Genomic DNA, 21026 nt, shown 5'->3' with positions numbered 1-21026 from the left:
ACACGTTGGCTCGTCTGATGTAGGGGCTGTTGCCGGCCTCTCCTTGACATGGAGGCTGCACGAGGTCAGGGCCACGGTTATTTTGTTCACTTAGTGCTGGGCATATGGGGGTGCTCAGCAGTAACTTTTAAACGGAAACGGAAGTGAGGCTTTTGGGAGAAGACAACCAATCAGCACAGCCCACAAGGAGCCCCGGATACTCCGGTGTTGGCAAGTCATGGTGGGAGGAAGAATGGCTCGGGAGGGGCAAGCAGAGATGGGGAGAAGGTGGGATTGATCGCAGTCCCAAAGGACAGGGCCGCGTGGTAGACACTGTGAGAGTTGTGGTGTGGACGTCAGCCAACACGCTCCTTGGTTTACATTCCTTGTTCAAAGTTAAAAGTCCCTCTCCAGGTATTTAATGGGCCAAGTCCAAGTTATATCCCATGCCCCCGGCTGCCGTGGGGAGGAGGAAAGAGTATTTTCCTCTGTAGCTTTCATGGTGGGAGACAGGGTCCTCAGACAATGAGAAATGCTCCAAAACTAGAAAGGAGCTTGGAAGCTGAGAGGCCTTAAATGTCCAATGTCCGCTATGGAGAGAGAGAGGTGTGCGTAGATATACTGGGGTAAGGCAAGCAGACAGCTCCGCCAGTGGTACTGAGTGCCAAGTTAACCCCGAGATAGTAAGCGTGCCCATCAAAGTCCCCGAGGAGAGTTTAAGTAGAAAGACTAGGTGCGGGCAGGATGGGGGCAACCACTGGCCCAGCATGGTTCCCCTGGTCTAGCAGGAGCTGAGGTGCAGAGACCGAAGGGGCGTGTGCGGGAGCAGTTATCTGAAACCTGAAGAGAGACTTGTGTGCAGACCGTCAACTGAGAGGCACCGTCACTGTGTTATGTGGGAAGCCGTCCGCCCACCATGATGCTATAGAGATGAAGCTGGAAAATAAGTGCCCCGACTGCCTCCCTCACCCACACCTCCCCTCCAGTCTCCTTCCGTGTCCTGCAAGTGCCGCTCATTTCGATACCCGGCTGGAAGCCTAAGGGCATGGAAGGCCATTGATATCATTCATAGAGGGCGGCTTTGACGTATACAGAGCAGGGAGAAGGGGAGGGAGTAGGTCAGGGATGGACAAAGGGAAGACCAAACACCCTGGAAATTAATTTTCAATACAGAGCTCCTGAGTGCTTCATGGGAGATAGAATTGGGCTTGGACTTTGAAGGTTGAGTAGAATTTCAATAGAGCTTTCAAGATGGAAGAAGTTGCTTGAATAAAGCCACAGAGTCAGCAACTGGATTATCAGGTGTGTCTGAGAATTGCATTTTCAACCAGAGCATTGGACCAGAGCTCACGGTGCATAGGCAGTTTGAAACCAGCTGTACACCATTGAATGTCAAGGCCTTGGCTTCTTCTGGGAGTACCCACAACTTTCCCAAGGCCAAGATTAAGGATACCTGTTTGACGTAGCTTCTTCAGCAATCAGAATTCGATTGCTGTGCAGCTTCTGGGGACACCTTACCAGCTTAGTTATGTCTATCTTTCTTAAGAAGGGATAAGACGAGAGCTCAGAGACTCCAAAGGCAGCGGGCACCAGAGAGTTAAGCCTCCCACTAAGGTTTGGTTGTTACAGGCCACCCATTTGTTTGGGTTTATGAAGCAAGGCGAGTGTTGCTATGGCTGAATTGCAGGCAACAAGTCTTATGATCTGAAACAGCAAATTGTGTATATAACATGACAGCATTTATTAAAGCATGATAAACTCAGCAGCACAGGATCTGGCCAGACCCATAAATTCCTCTGATCCTCACTTCTGAGCCATCACATTCCATTTGAATGAGGTCTATCAGCCCAAACATTTTCATTAAGTCAATTTGCTGAATATTCCCAAGAGAATGAACTGGGACTTGCTCCTTGCATCCCCTCTAACACTCTTGTTTTAAAGAGAAATGTGTAATGTGTGGTTCTGACACATACTTGCTGGGATCTGCTCTGCTGGGCTGAGTTCCCTCATGTCACTAGATGTATTCAGGCTGAGGCTGGGGGACACCGGACTCTCTTTTTTTCAGGGGGCTTTGCCTAAGGGAGAAGAAGCTATTCCTAATAGACATTCTTTCCAGTTCTATGAGTTTTGGATTGTAGGAGCCTGGTGAAGGATCCAGTTGAACTTCCTCATTCTGCAACCTGTACTTTGTCACCATGGCATACAAAGTCTGGGGCCTTGGGGAGAGCAGGAACACTAGGGCCAGAAGGCCAGAATTTAAGTTCTAGTTTTATTATTAATTAGGAGTGTAGCCACGAGGAAGTCATTGCACTTCTATGAACCCCAGTCCATCTTATATAAAGTAATAGTGCCTGACATATATGCCTGGCACTGTGCTAAGGGTCTCACAGGGATGGCATCACTTATTTTTCACAGGAATGCTGTGAAATTAAGAAGTGTGAACATCCTCATTTTACTGATGAGGAAACTGAGGCACAGAGAGACAAGGGAACTAGGGAATGGTGGAGCCAAGATTTGAACTCAGGCGGTTCTGCCTCTGGGGTTTTTTTTTTGGTCCTCGCATGATAACAATTCTCACCTCACCTACGTCACTGAATTGTTAGGCGATTACATTGGAAAATGGGTATAAACATCTTTCAAACCATAAACTATTAGTCTTGGAAATGTTGAGCAAGAAGCCGAATCTTAAGTTGTCAGCTTTTTCCAACTCTGTTCAACTTTCTTCAAAACAGTGGTTCCCTCCCTTCCAGCCTCTCCTGTCTCCCTCCTGCCTCCCCTTCCACTCTGCCTACCCCTCTCATCTTTCCTTTCCAGCGTTCCCGCCTTGTTCGAATACATCGGCTTTGGTGGAATTCCAGCTCAACGATGAAAGGCAAGACAACAGACAAATTTAAAAGTACTTGTGCTTTTATTAAAAAAAAAAAAAAATCAGGTACTGTCCACATGGATTTTGGAAAGGAAGATCTCTTTAAAAATCCTTAGTTTGCATCATCATCATCATCATTATTATATTAATAATATTAATTATATCCTTAAAATCGAAACAGTATTGCTTTTCTGGTTTCTTTTGTACGAAATATAAAAAAAGGGGACGGCTTCCAATGACACACATTGAATCACTGCTAACAAAAATAATGATAATTAATTATACAGCTTTGTGTAAAATACAGCTGGTTCTAAAACAAACTACCGCTGTACAGCCTGCCCCTCCCCCATGCCCAGAGCTACCCAAGAGAAGGAAACTGTTGTGATTCTGTCACTGGAAGATTTTTGCTGATTCAAACAACAAAACAGAAACCTGTTGGAGACCGTTGTCTTTGGTGCGAAGGAAGGACTCGCAGAGTGGGGAGGCCAGTGCCGCCACCATTGGCCCGGCTGACCCGTGGTCAGCGCTAACTCCTGCCCAATGCCCAGGCGTGGCTTGATGGTTGGGTGGGTTGTACTGACACTTTGGTAAAATTATTTTCTTTCTCTGGGCCCTACTCCTCTCTCGCCCAGTTGTCCCTGGAGTTTATGCCCGTTTGCGTCTGCCTTCGAGATTTCGGAAGCTGCTGGGTCTCACCTTCATCTCAGCAAACTGAATGGAATATTCGTGACCTTTCCAGTGGAACCAATTAACACCCTGTGAGAAAGAGAAGAAGTCCAGGTTGGTTTCCATTAGGCAAGGTGTTCACTGACCAACTGCTGTTTCGTTGACGGAGCAAAAGGAGTTCTGTTTCGATTAGACTGTTTGGTAGTTCACAGCTGTCTCTTGCCTCTCCATCTATTGAGGTGTGCAGTGAAAATTTTCAAAGGGGCTGACTCTATCTGACTTTTTTTTTTTTTTTTTTTTACTTTAGTCGGAAGCCACCTGATTTTTGTAATCTTTTTTTCTTTTTAATTTTTACCATCTTGAAACAAATTGGTGGCTGATGAAATTGGCCGTTATTAAGAGTAGGCGCTAAAGGAATTCGTGTCATGACTGGAGGTTATAGACTTGTGTAGCTACATGCAGGGGAATCTATAACTCATGGGGTTACTATGGAGTACTTTCATGGGGGTTGGTATGGGATGGTAGAAAGAACATAGGTGGAACACACACTTTACAACTTAATGCTGTTACTTGAGAGATAAATGGTCTTGAACAAGTTATCAAAACTTTCTGGGCCTCAGTTTCGCTATCTTTTTTTTTTTTCTTTTCCCTTAAATTCTAATAATGTCAACCTTGAAAGGATGTTCTGAAGATTAAATAAGTTTGTAAGGGAGCTATCACAGTGCTGGGCACATAGTATGTTCTCGGTAAATATTGCTTTTAAGGAGAAATATCCTTAAAATTTTGGCCAAAGGTTTTCTTCCAGAAAAGACGATATTTGAGTCTGGGCTTCCTAGTTCCACGTTTGACCTTTTGGCAGAGTCTACAGATGGTAGACTCTGCACATCGAACCCCACAAGGCCCCTTGTCCCAATAGGGGAGGGGGTTAGCTTCAGAGAGTGCTCTTCTGAGGCCACTACCCCATTCTTGGCCCCTCTTCTATTTAAGCTTGGAGAGGACCTATCCATGAAGAAGTTAATGGCTGGTGAAATCGAGAAAAAAATAGCGACACTTTATTTGATTCTCTTTTGGGGGGGGGGCATATATTGATATCGGGTATTCTCTGAGTCTGACAAGAAGGTGGGATTTGAGAAAGGCTGGCTTATTTCACAGGCAAATAAGTCTGTAATTTCCAGTTATGGGAAGATGCTGTCACCTGACAGCTTCATTCTTGTGCTGCCTCCCTCTCCCCCATTCTTCCCTCTGCTCGAAGCAAGTCCCCCTTGTACTATGCTGGAGACTGAAGCCAGGGAGCAAGGTGACTTTGCAGAACCCACACAGAGACGGGAGCAAGCCAGATCTAGGTCCGGGCTCCCATACCTCCTTGATGGCCTTTTACATCATCTACTTCTTCTTTCAAAATTGGAGGGAAGGAAGGAAAAAAGAAGTTTACTTTTGGCATGTAAATTTTTTTTTTTTTCAGGAAGATTTGGTATTGCACTGGTGTGAGGGGACAAGGCAGCAAAGGTGATACAATAATGCTCAGAGTGGAAGTGTAACTGAGGCAACTTAGTAAGTTGGAGAAAACCCCCTGCTTTCACCCCTGGGTGACATGGGCTCCATTTTATCTGCTTTCTTTCAGGGGTTCAGGCAAAGATTTTGTCTGGTTTGGAATTCACTTGACCAGTAGTTCTCCTCAGGATCTTCAAGAATTCACATGTGCTGTTTCTATGACTTTACCTGACCTGCAGTGTCACTGGGGTTTCTCTTTGCCATGATGGGAAAAATCATGTCATGGGCCTGTGCTTCCTGCTTTGTAGCCTCCGCCACGATGGAGGGGCCGATTTGCTCTCCCATCATCCCCAACCAGCTTTTCAAGCCTGGTCCTGAGCCCTCATGGGCCACTCACCTGACTGTGGTTATTGTCCCCATATCTGCCCATCAAGTTGACACGGTGACAGTTCTTGTACCAGAAGGCTCCCTTGTAGGACAGAGCACAGTTGGTGATGGCCGAGTCTGTGTCCTTGTCAAAGGTGGAGAAGGGCCTGCCATTGTGGTAGGCCATCGAGTCACCTGGGAGAGAGAAAATATAGATCTGAGAAATCCCAGTTGGAGTTTCCTGTGGGTTCTGAAAGGCAGAACCAAGGGTAACAACTGAAAGGTCCTGGGGTGGGAAGGCTTTGAACTCTGGACCCAGATTTAGGATCATACATAGGACTGGATGGGACAGGAGTGTCACCTGAGGATTCATTTCTGATGGAAGCAGCCTAATGTTGTAGAAAGAGGGCTGTGGAGGCTTCAGAGGATCCAGCTTCAAGTCCCATCTCTTTCACTCCTTAGCCATGACCTTGCACAAGCCAAGCCTCTTGCTGAACCTCAGTTTTCTCATCTATGAAATGAAACTAGAACATTGATTCTATTCACCTCAGAGTGCTGTTAGATAGGGAGGTGTATGCTAAGCAGGTAGAGTGTTGTGCAAATAGTTACGATTGCTGTTATTTTTATGATATTCTTGCATTTCCTTTCCACAAAGGAGCTCAGAGAGTAACATGAGAAACCTGCATGTAAGAATGGTGTGCTTTCTTCGAAAGCACAGATATTCAGAGCCATCCTTAAAAACACACCCTTCAGATATTAGATGTCACCGAGTAGCCTATGCATCATATAGTTAATTTTCAAAGTTTTTATGGGGTCAGCGTTCCCTGATTCGTAAAGAGCCCATTTATAGATCATCTAAGTGGGAATCTAGTTTGTAATTTAACCCACCAAATTTTAGGAACATTTAAGTGCCTTTTCTTTCTGTGGCCCCTCACCCCCAACCCAGCCAGTGCTGTGCATAAAAATGTAAAGATGCCTAGGCTTTCTCCCCTGATATTTGGAGCAAGCTGTCGGAGGGACTCAGATGCCTTTTTAACTGATGAACTGCCAAGATCAAGAGCATGGTAGGGAGACATTGATAAACAAGAGGCTCTCCTGCAAGGGTTATCTTGGTGAAGGGACCTGTCACAGCGCATTTTGTCATTGGAAATAGAGAGAGACGGGTGGAGGTTCACTCATTCTTGCTGCTCAGTCAGTGTCTTTGTTTGCCATGTAACTGTATCTATCCTTCTTGCCTGAAGCCATCTCAAGCAAAGAGGTATTTATTGCCAGGTAATAAAATGTCAGAATTCTTTGAGGGTTGCAAGAATGAAAACAATTTTCGCCCCTGGGTCTCTCTCTTCATTACCACCAGACTTATCTCTAAAGAGCTGGGTCTCTTTTTTTGACTGAGCCTGGCTTTTGATGCACATTTGTCCAGAGACTTTTTTACATTAGAGATATTTTCTTTCAGAGATCAGAGAGGGTGGGAATGTACCATAGCATCTCTGTCTTTTGTTTTCATACATGGAACTGAAAGCCACCCAAGGTGGGCACGGGTGGCATGGAATGGTCCTACTATCAGACCTGATCCCCCCTTTTTACCAAGAACACCTGTCTGCAGCCAGGTTTGCCCCCCTGCCCACTTTCTACAAGCTGTTCCACTTTGAGCAAATCATCAGACTTTTCCGAGTCTCGATTTCCTCCTCTGTATAATAGAGCAATATCTTCCTGAGATAGTTTTTGTGAGAGTTCAATGAGAGTAATGCATGAGAAAGATCTGCAAAAGAGGATGCTACTTAGTAGGCCTGAATGAATATTGTTTCCTCATTTATCACTCCTCTGATGTGGAGCCAGAAAACCAGATAACGTCCACTTCAAGTGAAAGACATCTTCAAGACCTGAACTAGGCTATGCATCAGACAAGGAACAAAAGGGCTGCTGAAGAGGTGGCGAGCTTCCGGTTGTAGGGGTACAGAGGCCGAGGCTGGGCGACCACATGGCAGGGATCTTAGAAGAGATTCAAACAGTTGGGTGATGGAGTGGATTATTTGCTACACAAAGTGCAGTGCACAGACTAGCAACACCACCAACAATGGCATCAGCAGGCAACTTGTAAGAAATGCTGCATCTCCATATGTCAGCACCTGCATGTTAACAGTATTCCCTGGGGGTCATATGTACACAATAAATTGAGAAATACTGGGTCAGACAGATTTTAAGGCCCCTGAGAGGCTGTTTTTCTATCAGTCTAAAATCGATGTCTAAAAATGGATAAAAAGACATATATTTTAAGTGATGGCAGCTTCAAATCAGTCCTGATTGTCCTGATTCCCAACCTACTCTGTTTCAGTGACCAAACTATCTACCCAACTCTGTTTGGTTGCAGGTCTTCTGGATTAGCATCCAGTATGGATTCAAATAATTGTTGATCTAACAAATGGATGGATTAATGAAGTAAGGAATGATGAATGGAAGGATTAGCTGAAAACACAAGAAGGCTGTGTGGTTTTGAAGGCTCTAAGCGCAGCTGCCCCATACCTGCTGTCCCACTGTATCCCTCCACCTTCAGCTTGTAGCGAGTCTTGGCATCTCCCACGCTGAACCTGTCGTAGACGGCATATGCTGTCTTCCCATGGTCCCGCAGGTCTACCCGGAGCTCGTACTGCCCTTGGGACGTGATTTTGTTCAGGTTGTCCAGCCCTGTGGATGACAGGCAAGGGTTGATGCAGAAGCACAAGTGACTGAAGCCATCGTTTCTACTCCACCCTGTAGGAAAAGTGGCTGGGTATACTCTAAGGAGGGTTGTGTGACATGGACCCAGGTTGCAGCTAGGTTGACTCCTTGCCGGCTCAACACCAAGCAAAATAGATTGTTCCTGAGTCTCAGGTCAAATCAGATTGATATCTTTGCCCTGCCAACCTCCTAGTGTATTGCAAAGATCAAAGGAGATAAGGTGGGGAAAGCACCTTATAAATACTAAAGCTCATTACAAGAGAAACGAAATGGATGATAATGGGATAGACATCCTGCAGCTCAGGCACTGGTGCGTAGAACAGTGCCCTGGGCAGGTAGGTTGTTAAAAAGTGTGTTGTGTGGCTGGATGGCTGGTGGCATTGTACAGCTGGCTTGGGAGATTTCAAATTGCAGCTCAGCTGCTTACAGCATTGGCCAGATTCCTCTCTGAGGCTCTAATTTCCCATGTGCAAGATGGGAATTTTGTACCTCACTGGGGTGCTAAGAGGTTGTGGCTCCGAAGAACCCATCTCAGCACTTGGAGTCAAGGACAGAAGAGCAAATGGCATCAGTGAGGACAATTCTACAAACAGTTCAGTTTATGTCTGAAGACCTGGTTGTTGGCTCTCCCTTGATTAGATTTTTATTTTTAATGCCCTAAAGAATATTTAAAGTCTTTTTCATTGAAAATTTGATATTCTGTGTCTACTACTAGAGCTATTGTTTCCTTCTAACCCATCTCTCTCTCTCCCACGGGTTGCTGTGGGTTAGGACAAATGACAAAGAGGGCAACAATAGCATTTGGGACACAAACATGCAGCGCTGCATTACCGAGCCAGAATTCTTCTCTGCGGTCCCCAAACCCAGCGGCATATGCTTTCCAGTTTCGATAGAAATCCTCATGTCCGTTTTTGCGTCTCAGGAACACCTATAAATATAATCAATGAATCTGGGTACATGTGAGCTATTGAAAGAAAGAGAAGGCATCTTTCTGAGAGGAAGAACATTGGACTGTGGGAAAAGCACCAGTTCCCACCTCCGTCTGTCACTAATTTGCCACATAACTCTGGACAGCTCCCCTCCCCTCTTTGAGTCTTGTGTTCTCACCTGAAGAATAGAGACTAAAAATACCTCCCAGCTCTGAGTCCTAATGATATGTCAATGTAGATTCATCACTTGAAACAAATGCATAGCTGTGGTGCAGGCTATTGATAGTGGGAGAAGCTGTGCATGTGATGGTGTATGTGGGAACTCACCGCACTTTATGCTCAATTTTGTTGCAAAGCTAAAAATGCTCTAAAAAATAAAGTTTATTAATTAAAAAAAATTCCTTCCCAGCTTGTATGGTAATGTGGTTGAAATAATTCACATAAAACTCTTAGCACAGTGCCTACTGGGTAGCAAATGCTAATTAATGTACATAATGGGTTCCATGATCCATTTTTATGCATCGCAGAGCTGAGGATCGGATGAGATAAATTACAAAATAATTCTTTTCTTTCTTTTTTTTAAAAAATTTTTTATCCCCAGCTTCTTCATTCTTTTGTTTAAGAGATAATCCCTGAGTGTCCCCATGTGACAGGCACTATCTTGCAAAACCTCATGCACCTTGGGGTCAGAGTGCAGGGGGAGGACCTCCACACCTCCTGCCCCGGCTGTGCCCTCTGCCCCACTCCCCCATGCCTGAGAGATCTGGGGTCTGTTTTAGCGATACTCACGATCCATCCACCCCCGTCTGAGGTCATGTCACAGAAGACCTCCAGAGCCTGCTCCTTATCACCATTGAGATAAATGGTGTAGAGGCCAGAGGTTGTGTCTCCATTCAACATTGCCTGGGAGCAGTCCTTGGGGAATGGGTACAGGAGTCCAACTGAGGATAAAAAGGAAGAGTGACTCCATTAGAGCAGGAGGACTGGGTAGGAGCTTGGCAATTACAGCTCCGCTGTTCATTAGTTAGAGGACTCACCCTCTCTGGGCCTCTGGGCCCTCGTATGCGAGGTGGGGACAAAGCCTATTTTGCAAGAGTGCAATGAGGTTTAGAGGTTATGCATATAAAGGACCCATCTAGCTCAGTCCCTTATACTGATGGAAGCCACCAATGATGTCAATGGGAAGAGCTAAGCTGCTGTGAGGGGCGTGTGTCAGGTTGGCCTTGTTCTACTTGGAGCAGCCAGGCAGCACCCGATGAACACCCAGGTGCTGGCCAGGATGGCTGAGTCTCTGGCACCCAGGGGGTGGCTCACTATCACTCAGAGCACTCTATTAGGCTGGATGCATCTCAGTGTCTTCAGAGGATTCCGAAACGGACAAGGGTTATCGTCCTGAACTTTCCACTTCTTTGCTTTGGAACGCCGGGGAAGGCATTTCACTGTCCTGAGCCTGGGAATCTTGGAGAAAACAAGAATGCCTGGGGAATTTCCAAGTGCAATAATGTGATGCAAAAAATAAAAAGTTGATAGAAATGGACAATTTGGGGGGCTGCGCTTAGCAGATGGGACAAAGAACTGACGGTTATAGCAATTTTTTTCTCTGATCTGACCTCCTCATGATGCTTTATCTTCACCTGAGGTTGTATCATTAGCTGGTTTTTTGTTGTTGTTGTTTATTTCATGGCCCTAGTCTGAGAACAACTTTAGGGCACACTCATGTTTTTTTGCACTTCCAGCACCTGGTTTAAGGCAAAGAGGTACGTTTGCCTCTGCACCTCCCTCAGCAGGAGTGTGCAGAGTGACTAGAGTGAAATGTGAAGGGCAGGACGCGGCTCTGGGACATGCTCTGTGTGGCCTAGGCTCAGGGCTCTCCAAAGCTTGACTCTTCCCTTCCTCAGGAATGGATGCTTCCTCTTATTCACCAATGGAACACCTTGCGTGTTTGCCATCTGCAGAAGACACCCAGTGGTAGGGTGCAGGGTGGTCCCCTTGTCCCGGAATGCCCGAGCCCAAAGCTGACTCTAATGCATGATGTGGTCTTGGGCAGGTCATTGAGGCTCTGGGAGTCTCTGTTTCCCCAACAAAAAACTGGGCATGATAATCCTGGCCCCTCATAACCAACTCCGTTGGAGGACTGTTTGTGATTTTGAGTATGGATGAGCTTTGTAAATGCTGACATGCTGAAGAAGAAAAAAAGGGACCCTGAGCTTATAATGAGCCTTGACAATGGGCCACACAATGACTGAGAGTTCAAAGACAATACAAGGATCCTCATGAGGTCCTTGGGAAGAAGGGATAGTTGTTAATCCCATTGCATAGATGGGATTAAAGAAACAGGCTTGTAGAATGGCAGTGACTTCCCTGAGTCACACTGAGCAAGTGGTGGAGATGGGGACTGAATCCAGATGTTCTCACTACTGATCCTCCTTCCCTTTCGCCATGAGCCCTGTTATCTCCTGCACCCACATTCTTCAGACTTTGATTCTTTTCAGAGATTTGATGGGAAAATGTAATGTAGAAGTCAGAGGAGAAGTGGAAGTTTAGTTCGGCTCACAAAGCTGGCTGCTCCCTGAGCCCCTTACCTGTGGTGAAGACGGTCTGAACCAGCTTGCTCCTCAGGGGCCCGTTCAGTGCCTGGACCTTGGCCGTGTAGTGAGTGGATGGGCTCAGCCCCGTCAGGCTGTAGGATGTCGTGTCTGGACCCACAATGACTTCCTAAGGGTGGGAGAAAGAATATAACAGCTTTTGGCTACATTAATCTTCAGGGTGTGATGAATTCATTCATTCACCCATCCACTTATTTATTCGTTTGACAAGAATTCACTGAGTCCCACTCTGTGCCTGGCTCCATGTTCATCGCTGGAATGTCAAAGGCGAGAAAAATGCAGCATGAGCAAAAGTCCTGATGTCAGAAGAGGCAGACTGAATTAAAATAATATGAAGAGGCAATGACATACCTCAACCACTCTTGGCTTTTGGTGAGGGAGTGATAGAAGAGGTGGGCACAGACCAGATTACCAAGGGCTTTAAATGCCAAGCTATGGAATTTAAGATTTATTACTATAAGAAATGGAGATTCATGAAAGGATTTTGAACAAGAGAATGACATGAACCCAATTTAATCTGGGAGCAAGATGAATCACACAAAAGGCAAAAGGTTTAGAGTTTGAGACAGTTATGTCAGTGGGCCCCTGGTATGGCTCTTTTTCACAGCCTTTTGGGAAGCTTTAAAACAATATCATGCCTAGGCTCCATCCAGACTGAATGCATCATAAGAGCCAGAAGTGGGGCCCGGTCAGGTGCATATTTAAGAAGCTCCCCAGATGATTCTGGTGCACAGTGTGGGGATCTCTTGAGTCAGGAGATGATTACAGTGCCCAGAGGCCTGGCACGATGAGAGCTGGAGCTGACCCAGCATATCTCCTTTCCTGAACAGGGACACCCAGGACAGGCGGCGTGTGCAGCTGCTGTGAGATCGATTCTAACTGTGCTTGCAGTTTGTGGCTGGTCACCATGCTGCTATCTGGAGAGGGCGATCGGCTTCCATTTGCAGGAAATCCTCTTTCTCTTCAAATCCTCTTTCTAGCTTCGAATGTGCGTGAAATCGCCTTTTAGCCAATGACCTTGGTGTCTGAGATGGGAATTCAATCTACATCCCTAGCTAACCAAACACAATAGTGCTCTCTACAACCTGCAGACTCAGCCGACTGGATTTAGGCAGCAACGAGTCAGTGTGGAGACTCCTGGAATGTCCTCCCCCATCCTCAGGACTCGGCAGGTGAAGTCGTCCTGATTTTTCAAATGGGGGGAGTTGAGTTTCAGAGAAGGTAAGAGACTTGCTCTCACTCCATGATTTGTTGGTGGCGGGGGATGGTCTTACATCCTGCCTCTCAGCCTCTTGTCTAGGATTCTTCCTCCTATGCCATGCTGATTTTCTTGAGTGAAACACAGAAAGCTGGGGATCGAACATGCAGGAAAATAAACCTGTGCTCATTTGATACCAGTAACGCAGTGACCTTTGTGTGACCCACAGGTCTGGGCCTTGGGGAAGGATCAGGTACAAAGCTGGGTTCATTGAATTACTTGGGGATACAGTTACCTATCAGTTCTCTAGGCCGCTGTGCAGTCATTTTCCAGGCAACTGAGATAGATCGAAATGAGCCTCATGACTTCTGGTAAACACTAAATCCTAGAACGCCTGCCCAGGAAGGGACATTAGAGTTTGGTGAGTCCAACGTACTCATTTTATAGACGTGAACACTGACACCCAGAGAAGGTAAGAGATTCGCTCTAGTTCATACAGCGAGATGGGTCATTCATTATTATACGGACTCCAAGAAGGGCTGCGATAGGAAATGTGTGTCCACTTCTGGGTAAGCATGGCAGGCTGGGCATGCCCATTTATCTCTACTCACTTCTGATGCCCACTGACATGAGAGCAAAGGGATAGAAAGTACAAACCCACAAAGATGAGGAAAATGGCAGAAGAGACAGAAATGGGCATGTAATGTCAACAGAGTCTTGATAGATGGAAAGCGTATGGTGCAGTGACAACTGAGGGGGCAGAATGGAGAAAGCTAGGGGCTAACTAAGCGGGCAGAGCCAGTCAGAGGCTGGCTGATGAATGCCCAGAACTCAGCAAGTTCAAGAATGGAATATGTACCACAGCAAAGATGCCTTAGAAGGTCAGTGTGGGGCATGGCTGAATAAAAGTTTGTTTAAAAGCTTTGTCTAGGAAACAGATCCCCAGTCCACATGACAGTCCTTCCCAGTTCAGATGGAAAGCTGAGGTTTACTCTCTGAAAAAGTCGAGCAAGAAGAGGCTATGGGTTCAAACCCATTGGGCCCAGCTGCAGGGAAGGCCGAGGTGCTATACTGGACACCGAAGAAGTGAAGGTTTGTATGTATGGGAGTCTTCTGCAGCTACGCTCCTGGAAGCCTGGTTTGAAGGAGTCGGAGGGTCCTCTAGGGAGACTGTTTAGCTCAAGTAAAGGCTTACAGCACTGACATTCACTAGTTTCCCACAAAAATTGCTGGGACTCACCCAGTCATTCTATGGTGAACCCCATCATTGACGAGCCCTGTCTATGTGATGGAAACTCCCAATCGGCTGTTTCATTCTTGGCTGCAGGACCAACAGAAGGACCAACAGACAAGGGTGGAAGTCTCCAACATGAAAGATGAAGAGCTAAACCAAACCAACCAGTGGGGGAAAAAAAATAACTTGGAAGAAACACTATGCAAGTGGAAGAATAAAAGAACAATAATATATATTCTCATAGGTAAAGAGAAGATGATGACAAAACACAAACAATAAGCTAGAAACAGATGAACATGCAGAGAATAAGTAAAAGATCTTGGAGATATAAAGTAGGATGACCAAAATTTAAAATTCAGTAACAAGTTTAGAAGGTTAAGCTTTGAAAATCTTTCACTTGTGTGAAGGTCTAAAGTTATATCAAATTAAAAAGTAAAAGAAAAGAAGTTCAAGGGTAGAGAATGTAAATAATATTAACAATTTCTGTAACACTATTAACAGTTGATAAGTTTGACGGTTGATGTGATAAGAATGTGGTGATATATATTTGAATGCATAATGGAATGATGCCATCTGGGAGGTAATTTACATGGCGAAGATGAAGAAGAAGCCTTTGACCTTTACTCAATAAAATATTAAGGGACCAAGATTTCAGTTCCTAAAATGTCCTCAAGTCTTGAAGCAGTGTTTTTGACCTTGGCTGGCTATCAAAACTGGAGTCTAATTAAAATGAGAGAGGCTGGAGCATATGATTCAGAAAGTCTGGCATGGCATCCAGTCCCTATTAGTTATTTTTTTTTCAGCTTCCCAGTTGCACTGAGGTAGAGAAGCACACCCAGATGATTCTTCCCTACCTTGAGGATCATATAAATGTTTCAGCTAGCCCTGGGAAATTGTTTATATACTTCAAGATACCTTGACTGTACCATCCACGGATTCATATACCAATAGGTAACCGGTGACAGATGCTCGGGGAGGTTGCCAGGAGAGGAGGGCAGTTTCTGACTGAACCTCAGTAGCTGTCAAATCTCTAGGAGAATCGAGGTCTGGAGAAGATAAGACATTACATATCAAACGAGTCAGCAAGTGTAAGACAAAGATCCCTGGCTGGGTATCAGGAGGCCTGGGTTCAAGTCCTTTCCCTACCATTGCCCTATATGACCTTGAATAGAACCTTCCCCGTCTGTAAATGAGGTCGAGCCACGTGATCTCCAAAGATATATATTCTCAGTGGTTCATCTCATCCTAAGGGCCATGTTTTCCTGAGCCCAGCAAGGCCTTGACTGGCCTTGGTTGGGTTTGGAGAGAAGGACACAGCTGTGAGCATGTCACCAATGCCCCTTGTTTCTCAACAAGAGGACAGATGGATGCTGACATTGGTACTCACCCCTACTGGGAGGAGAGTACCTTTATTTCTCTGCTTGTTATAGTTTGTAAAAAGATCCCCATGAATAAATACCCAATAGACATTTAGGAAAACGTGACTGAAAAATTTTTCTCTGAAAACTATTTCCTTGCTTAGAACATAGATCATCACATAATGGGTTTAGGGCCAGTAGGAGCTGGTTTTCCACTTAAAAAGTCCTCCTCTTAAAATTGTCCTTGGAGAGAACAAGGTCATTTCAGTCCAAAAGGAAATCATGTGTTTCTTAAGGTTCCGATTGAGTGGGCACTAGTGACTTTAGCTGATGGTGATGTCATCACATTGCAAGGATCCGACAAGAAAAAAGAGTTAAGATGGAGGCTGTGGGTGGGCGCCTTTGTACCTGTTGTGAACTTGGTACTGATGGTCGAGCTCTTCTGGGGCCCTTTCTCTGCAAAGAGCCTCAGCACGTATTCCGTGGCAGGCTCGAGGTTGGTCAGCACATACTCCACCGTGTTCCCAGACACTGTTCTTGTAATTTCTGGCACTAGACGTGAAACACAGACACCGAAGCAGTTACCTCTCCTGGTCTGAGAGGAGCTGGCCAGCAACACACACACCTCCTAACACAGAAACTTTCTGTGACCCTGCAGAAAAGCAGGTTTGACTTCTGAGACGACTCATGGCCCTTTCTCTCTCTTGAGCACTTATCTCATTTGCAAAAGATTTATCATATGGAGACTGGATTTTTCCAGGCACTGAATCAGAAGGAAGGGGAACTGAAGGTCAGGGCACTTTTTCACATGGTGCTTTGCAGCCGAGGCCCAGGGACTAGCTGGAGGAGAGCTGTAGGTAACATCTCCAAGCCCCGGGCCGCCCACGTTTAATTTGTCCTTTGCTTGTTCTCCCTGTCCTTCTCACTTACTTATGTGTCCTTTCATAATTTGCCAAATGTTGTCAAACATTAGGCTGTGGGACCACAGAAACCAGCGGCAGACACACCAGAGCCCGGTTACTGCCTCTGAGACCCATTGGGTCAGGTTTGACAGTGGAAACCAAACGCCAGTGCCTAGATGTATGTGTTGATTTCCTAATCATAGATGACTGACCGTCCTGGCTTGCCAGGGACTAAGGGGTTTCCTGGGGCTTTTCGTGTTAAAACTGAGAAAGTCCTGGGCAAACTGGAACGAGTTAGTCACTCTCTCCCCTCTTCCGGACCAGGCCCTTTCTTAGGGCTGCACCCACAGTTTCCATGATGCCCATGAACTATACTCTGATTTATTTTAGATAAGACCACACCATCTTCCCAGACTCAGAAGAGTTAAGATGTTCAGAGGCCCCAGGCACAGGTTATGGTGCCCTGCCATATTGTCACTGCGAGTAAAACAATATTGAACCATAAAGTATAAAACTCCCATATGCTTTGACATTAAGATAGTAAAATTTTTTCTGGAGTGGCTCAGTACGAAAGTATGGGTTCATTCATTGAAAAGGAACCGCTCTTTCTTCTCTCTCATGTGTATTTAATGTTGACGTTCTGGTGGCTGGGGTTTGCTGGTGCCCCAAACAAATGTTGAATCTGCCAAATGAGTAAATTAGAGAAGATGGTTGCAAAGACAAGGATTAATCATTTCTGATTTCTCAGTCAAATTTGCTACAACTGGCTTCCTCTGTGACCTCTGAGAAGCCCAGGCTCCCCAGAGCCACCGGATATAGCCTGTTTAAGATTCTCGGTTCTGGACTTTTTCTTTGTAAGAGGTGAGAGCTGCTTCTGAGAGAGGGCGGCTCATGCTGATGGGAGGAGAGGCTAGCAGGAGAGGAGAAAGAGGCTGGGGACGTTCCCTTCGTTTTTTTTTTTTTTTTTTTTAATGGCCCACTGGACTCCCTTTGACATAACCACACATTGAGCTGGGATTCTCTTCACTTGACAACAGCAGAGAAATATGGACACAGGGCCTCTTATGTACCTCCTTCCCTTGATCAGCCCTCCACACCCACCTGGCCCACCCAGCCCCAGCCCCAGCCCATGGGTTGTTCTAAAGTGGCAATCAAGAGCCATAAGAATACTGCTAATCTTTCCAACCGACCCATGCATTTCTGTCTTCCTGTACCAAATGTGACACGGAGAAGGGAGAGCAAGGAGAGCTTACGGCAGGACAGACATTCCTCAGAGTGGGGAGAGTCTGGCACGTGACCTTACCTCTTTTCCCTGTGTAGGAGATGACATAACTGTCCACGGGGGCGATGGCTGGCTGCCATATGGCCAGGGCTTCTGAGTCAGTGATGTTGGCTGTCACCAGGCCAGACGGGCTGTCCAGAGCTGCAAAGAAAGGTAATGTGTTGGAGAGATAGGCAGCCATGGGGTAGGACATTGGGCCACAGCTGCTTGGCTGTCTATACTGCTACTGGATTCCTGGTCTGGGATACAATGTCAACTGCATGGAAGGTTTAGAGTCCTGACCTTGGAGCCAGGATGATCTGGGTTTGAGTCATGACTCCTTTCCTTGTCAGCTGGGTTACCTTGGGTTTCTATTTCTCCATTTGTAAAATGGGCACAATAATTCCTTCCAGCTTTATTCTTAGTGTTATTTTGATTTTCACATGATATTAGAGGTAGAAAGGTGATGTATAAAATGGAAAGGGCTGAACACATGGCAAGGATTCCATCATAGTTCATATCACTATGAACTGTTAAAAAACAGAGGAAAGGACAGAGCGGACGCTGCCCAAGACTTTCCTGAGCTTCGAGTGAGAGCTCTGCTTAGGTGGCTTCTAGACAGCACGGACCCAGGCTCCAGAGGCCAGTGGTCCAGGTTTTACCTTGGCTTCTCTGTCTAGGGTTGGTGTGCCCTGTGCTGTTTCTCTTTTCCAAACCTCACTTTCTTCAGCTGTGAAAGAGTGGCTGCTGTAAGGATGAACTAGACAGTGTGTGTCAAATGTGCCGGGGACAGTGCTCAATAATTGCAGTTGTTATTAATGTGACTATTAAAGAAAGGATGGGTATTCACAGAGTCCTGGCCCACTTAACTGACCACTGTTATTATCCAATAATCTTTTCTTAAAAAAACAACCTAAATATAGCTATTTTCCTCTTGTGTTCGCATTTACTACTCAGCTATTCCGGGATGACAGCCCTGGGAGGGTGAAGGGCAGCTGTCATCAGCTCGTTTCATGGATGAGGTGCTTGAGCCCCAAGAGATGAAATGACGGGCCTAACAGTCAGGAGGTGGCAGAGGAATTTTGAGAGTCCACATCATCCGCTCTGAGTTCATCCCTGCTTCGTCAGGCCTGTACAGACTCTCCTTTAACTGATGAGAACAATGTGGCCTTGGGAGGAAGCCCACCCTGCCTTTGCCATCTGTTGCTGTGGAGAATCCATGAATGAAAGATTTCTAAGGGGGAAATAGAAGCCTGTGTGGCAGGGCGGACAAGACTCTGGGTTCAGATGGGGCCTTTTAATTACATATTATCAACTCTTTTGAACCATTAGGATATTTTTAAAATTTCCTATGAGGCCCATTCTTTGGATCCTTGAATAGATTAGGCTGGATAATTGCTCATATATCAAAGGATAAATTGTTTAGAGACATGGCTGCCTGAAGAGAAATTTTCCACTTCATCCTCCTTCAATGCAATTCATTATTTCTTCCTCCTTACAGTGTGCTGTCCAAATCAGGTTATAATAGGAAAATAACCCTTTATTTTAGAAGAACAGAGTCTGGAGTGAGACTGACCTCAGTTCAGATTTGCTTCCAGCATTTATTAGTTATGGGACCTTGGCCAAGATGCTTAATTTTCCTAGGTCTCAGTTATTTCTTCTGTAAAATGGGATAACAGCCATTTTAATGGTTTGAATATAAAGGGTTTAATAACAGTGCCCGACATACAGTAGCTGCTCAGTTGAGAGTAGTTACTTTGTAGCTGTCACCATTACGTGTCTGTGTGAAGCACTCAATTGAAAAGACACTTGTGATGCTCCTGGCACCAGGTGGGGAAGGGGAGGAGATGAGGTAACCTGTATAGTCAGTCATTCACCTTTTATAGATGCTTTACATATAGAGTTTCATGTGATCTTATGGCAAAGGAAGCAGAATTGTACCCATTTCACGGAGAAGGAAACAAGACCCTAGAGAGATGAACTAACCACTCATGTACCTAAAACTGGTAGGCTTGAGATTTCGACCCAGGTCATTGTGACTCTCAAACCTGCGCTCTTTCTTCCACATGACCCCAGAACATGGAGGCCAAGAGAGGTTAAGGACGAAGTCAATGTTCCTGAGCCCATGAGAGACTGAGAACAGGCCAGAAATGAGGCCTCTGACGCTCCAAATCCAGTGCACCTCCCACTACAATTTCCTAAATAGAAATATTTTTCCAGCTGCTGAGTCATGAACAATATATATAGTTGAAGGTGAGCACGACACCTGTGGTGAACGTTCCTGAGACAGGTTCACTCTCTTCGAAGCCCTTCATGGCGATGATGCTGACAAGGTACTCGGCTCCGGGTAAGAGTGTCATCAGCTTGGTTTGAGTCTTGGTTCCATCCACGGTGACCACTGAGGGTGTACCTAGAATACAGCAAAAGTAACATTGGGAATGGCAAATGTCACTGAAACATACTCACTCTTGCCCCAGGAATGGGTTATCCGATTTGGAAATGTCACAGCACCTTTAACTATTTTTCTTGACTTTTTCTCATTTGCTCCTACCCTCTGGCATAAGATAATAGGTCTTACTTTTCGTATGATTTTTTTTTCCATCCGGGCAGATGCCAAAAATCAAGCCAGGAGAGGAAAAAAACATGAAGTCACGATGTGCTAAAAATGTCAAATTTCCATTCAGTAGAGAGCTAGCATGTTGGGCAAATTTTATTTACGTTTCTCACAAAGAATATGGGAAGCCTACCATATAATGTATATTTGTTATAGTTAACACATTGTCTTAGCTTAAGAAAAGAAGATGGTAATAGTAAAAAAAATTTGCTTCTCTTTAAGAAAAGAAGATGGTAATAGTAAAAAAAATTTGTACTTATATTTATTAGAAAGTCCAAAATTTGTATTTCTTAGAATTTCAGGGCTGGTGAGGAGTTTGCACATCAGCTGGTCAAACTCCCCATAGAGATGCTATAGCATTACTCTGAAGAGGTTATTAACCATTCTCTCTTGTACCGACTTCCACTTTGCAGAGAGCTCGCTGCCTGCACGAATGTTTTTAGACAGATTAGATTGTGATTCCTCCGTGGTCTCTATTACAGCCCATGTGCTCTAAACTAGAACCCCAGATTCTATTCAGTCACAACTTCCATCCCTTAGTGAGACAGACAGATTTTGGGATCCAAGGCCATAACCTTACATTTATCCAGGTCAAAACCAGCTTTTCAGATGAGTGTGCCAAAAGAGACAAGGCCAATGTATTTAGTGTCTTCTGTCATTGTGTAAAAACAATACTGGGAATTTATTTCTTATAGACGTTTAGAATTTCGGGGCTAGAAAGGGTCTTCTTAAAATGATCCTCATGAGGTAGTTTCTTCCAAAAATATCATAGCATTTTATAAATGAGGTTTATCCAGATGGTCTCAAATTAAGGATGGCCATGACATTTGGCAGGATGAGA

At 45.3% G+C, this 21026-nt stretch overlaps 1 protein-coding gene across 11 annotated transcripts in view; it reads right to left on the bottom strand.

The window, feature by feature from the left end:
- Positions 1–3002: 3002 nt before the first annotated feature.
- TNC (tenascin C) overlaps positions 3003–21026 on the bottom strand; it is an 86095-nt gene continuing 68071 nt past the window's right edge. For all 11 annotated transcript variants that reach the window (XM_039866774.1, XM_039866773.1, XM_039866771.1 and 8 more), the window contains 10 exons: positions 19838–19981; positions 17614–17733; positions 15817–15960; positions 14966–15096; positions 11595–11727; positions 9802–9953; positions 8915–9011; positions 7889–8050; positions 5400–5563; positions 3003–3601 (listed from right to left, as the gene is read on the bottom strand). In XM_039866774.1, the coding sequence (XP_039722708.1) occupies positions 3491–3601; positions 5400–5563; positions 7889–8050; positions 8915–9011; positions 9802–9953; positions 11595–11727; positions 14966–15096; positions 15817–15960; positions 17614–17733; positions 19838–19981 (1358 nt within the window). In that variant the 3' untranslated portion in view covers positions 3003–3490. The remainder of the gene's footprint in view (positions 3602–5399; positions 5564–7888; positions 8051–8914; positions 9012–9801; positions 9954–11594; positions 11728–14965; positions 15097–15816; positions 15961–17613; positions 17734–19837; positions 19982–21026) is intronic.

The sequence above is a fragment of the Pteropus medius genome, unplaced genomic scaffold, assembly GCF_902729225.1.
Source record: "Pteropus medius unplaced genomic scaffold, Ma_sr-lr_union100, whole genome shotgun sequence".
Taxonomy (NCBI): Eukaryota; Metazoa; Chordata; class Mammalia; order Chiroptera; family Pteropodidae; genus Pteropus; species Pteropus medius.
This window is presented reverse-complemented; position numbering and strand designations above follow the sequence as displayed.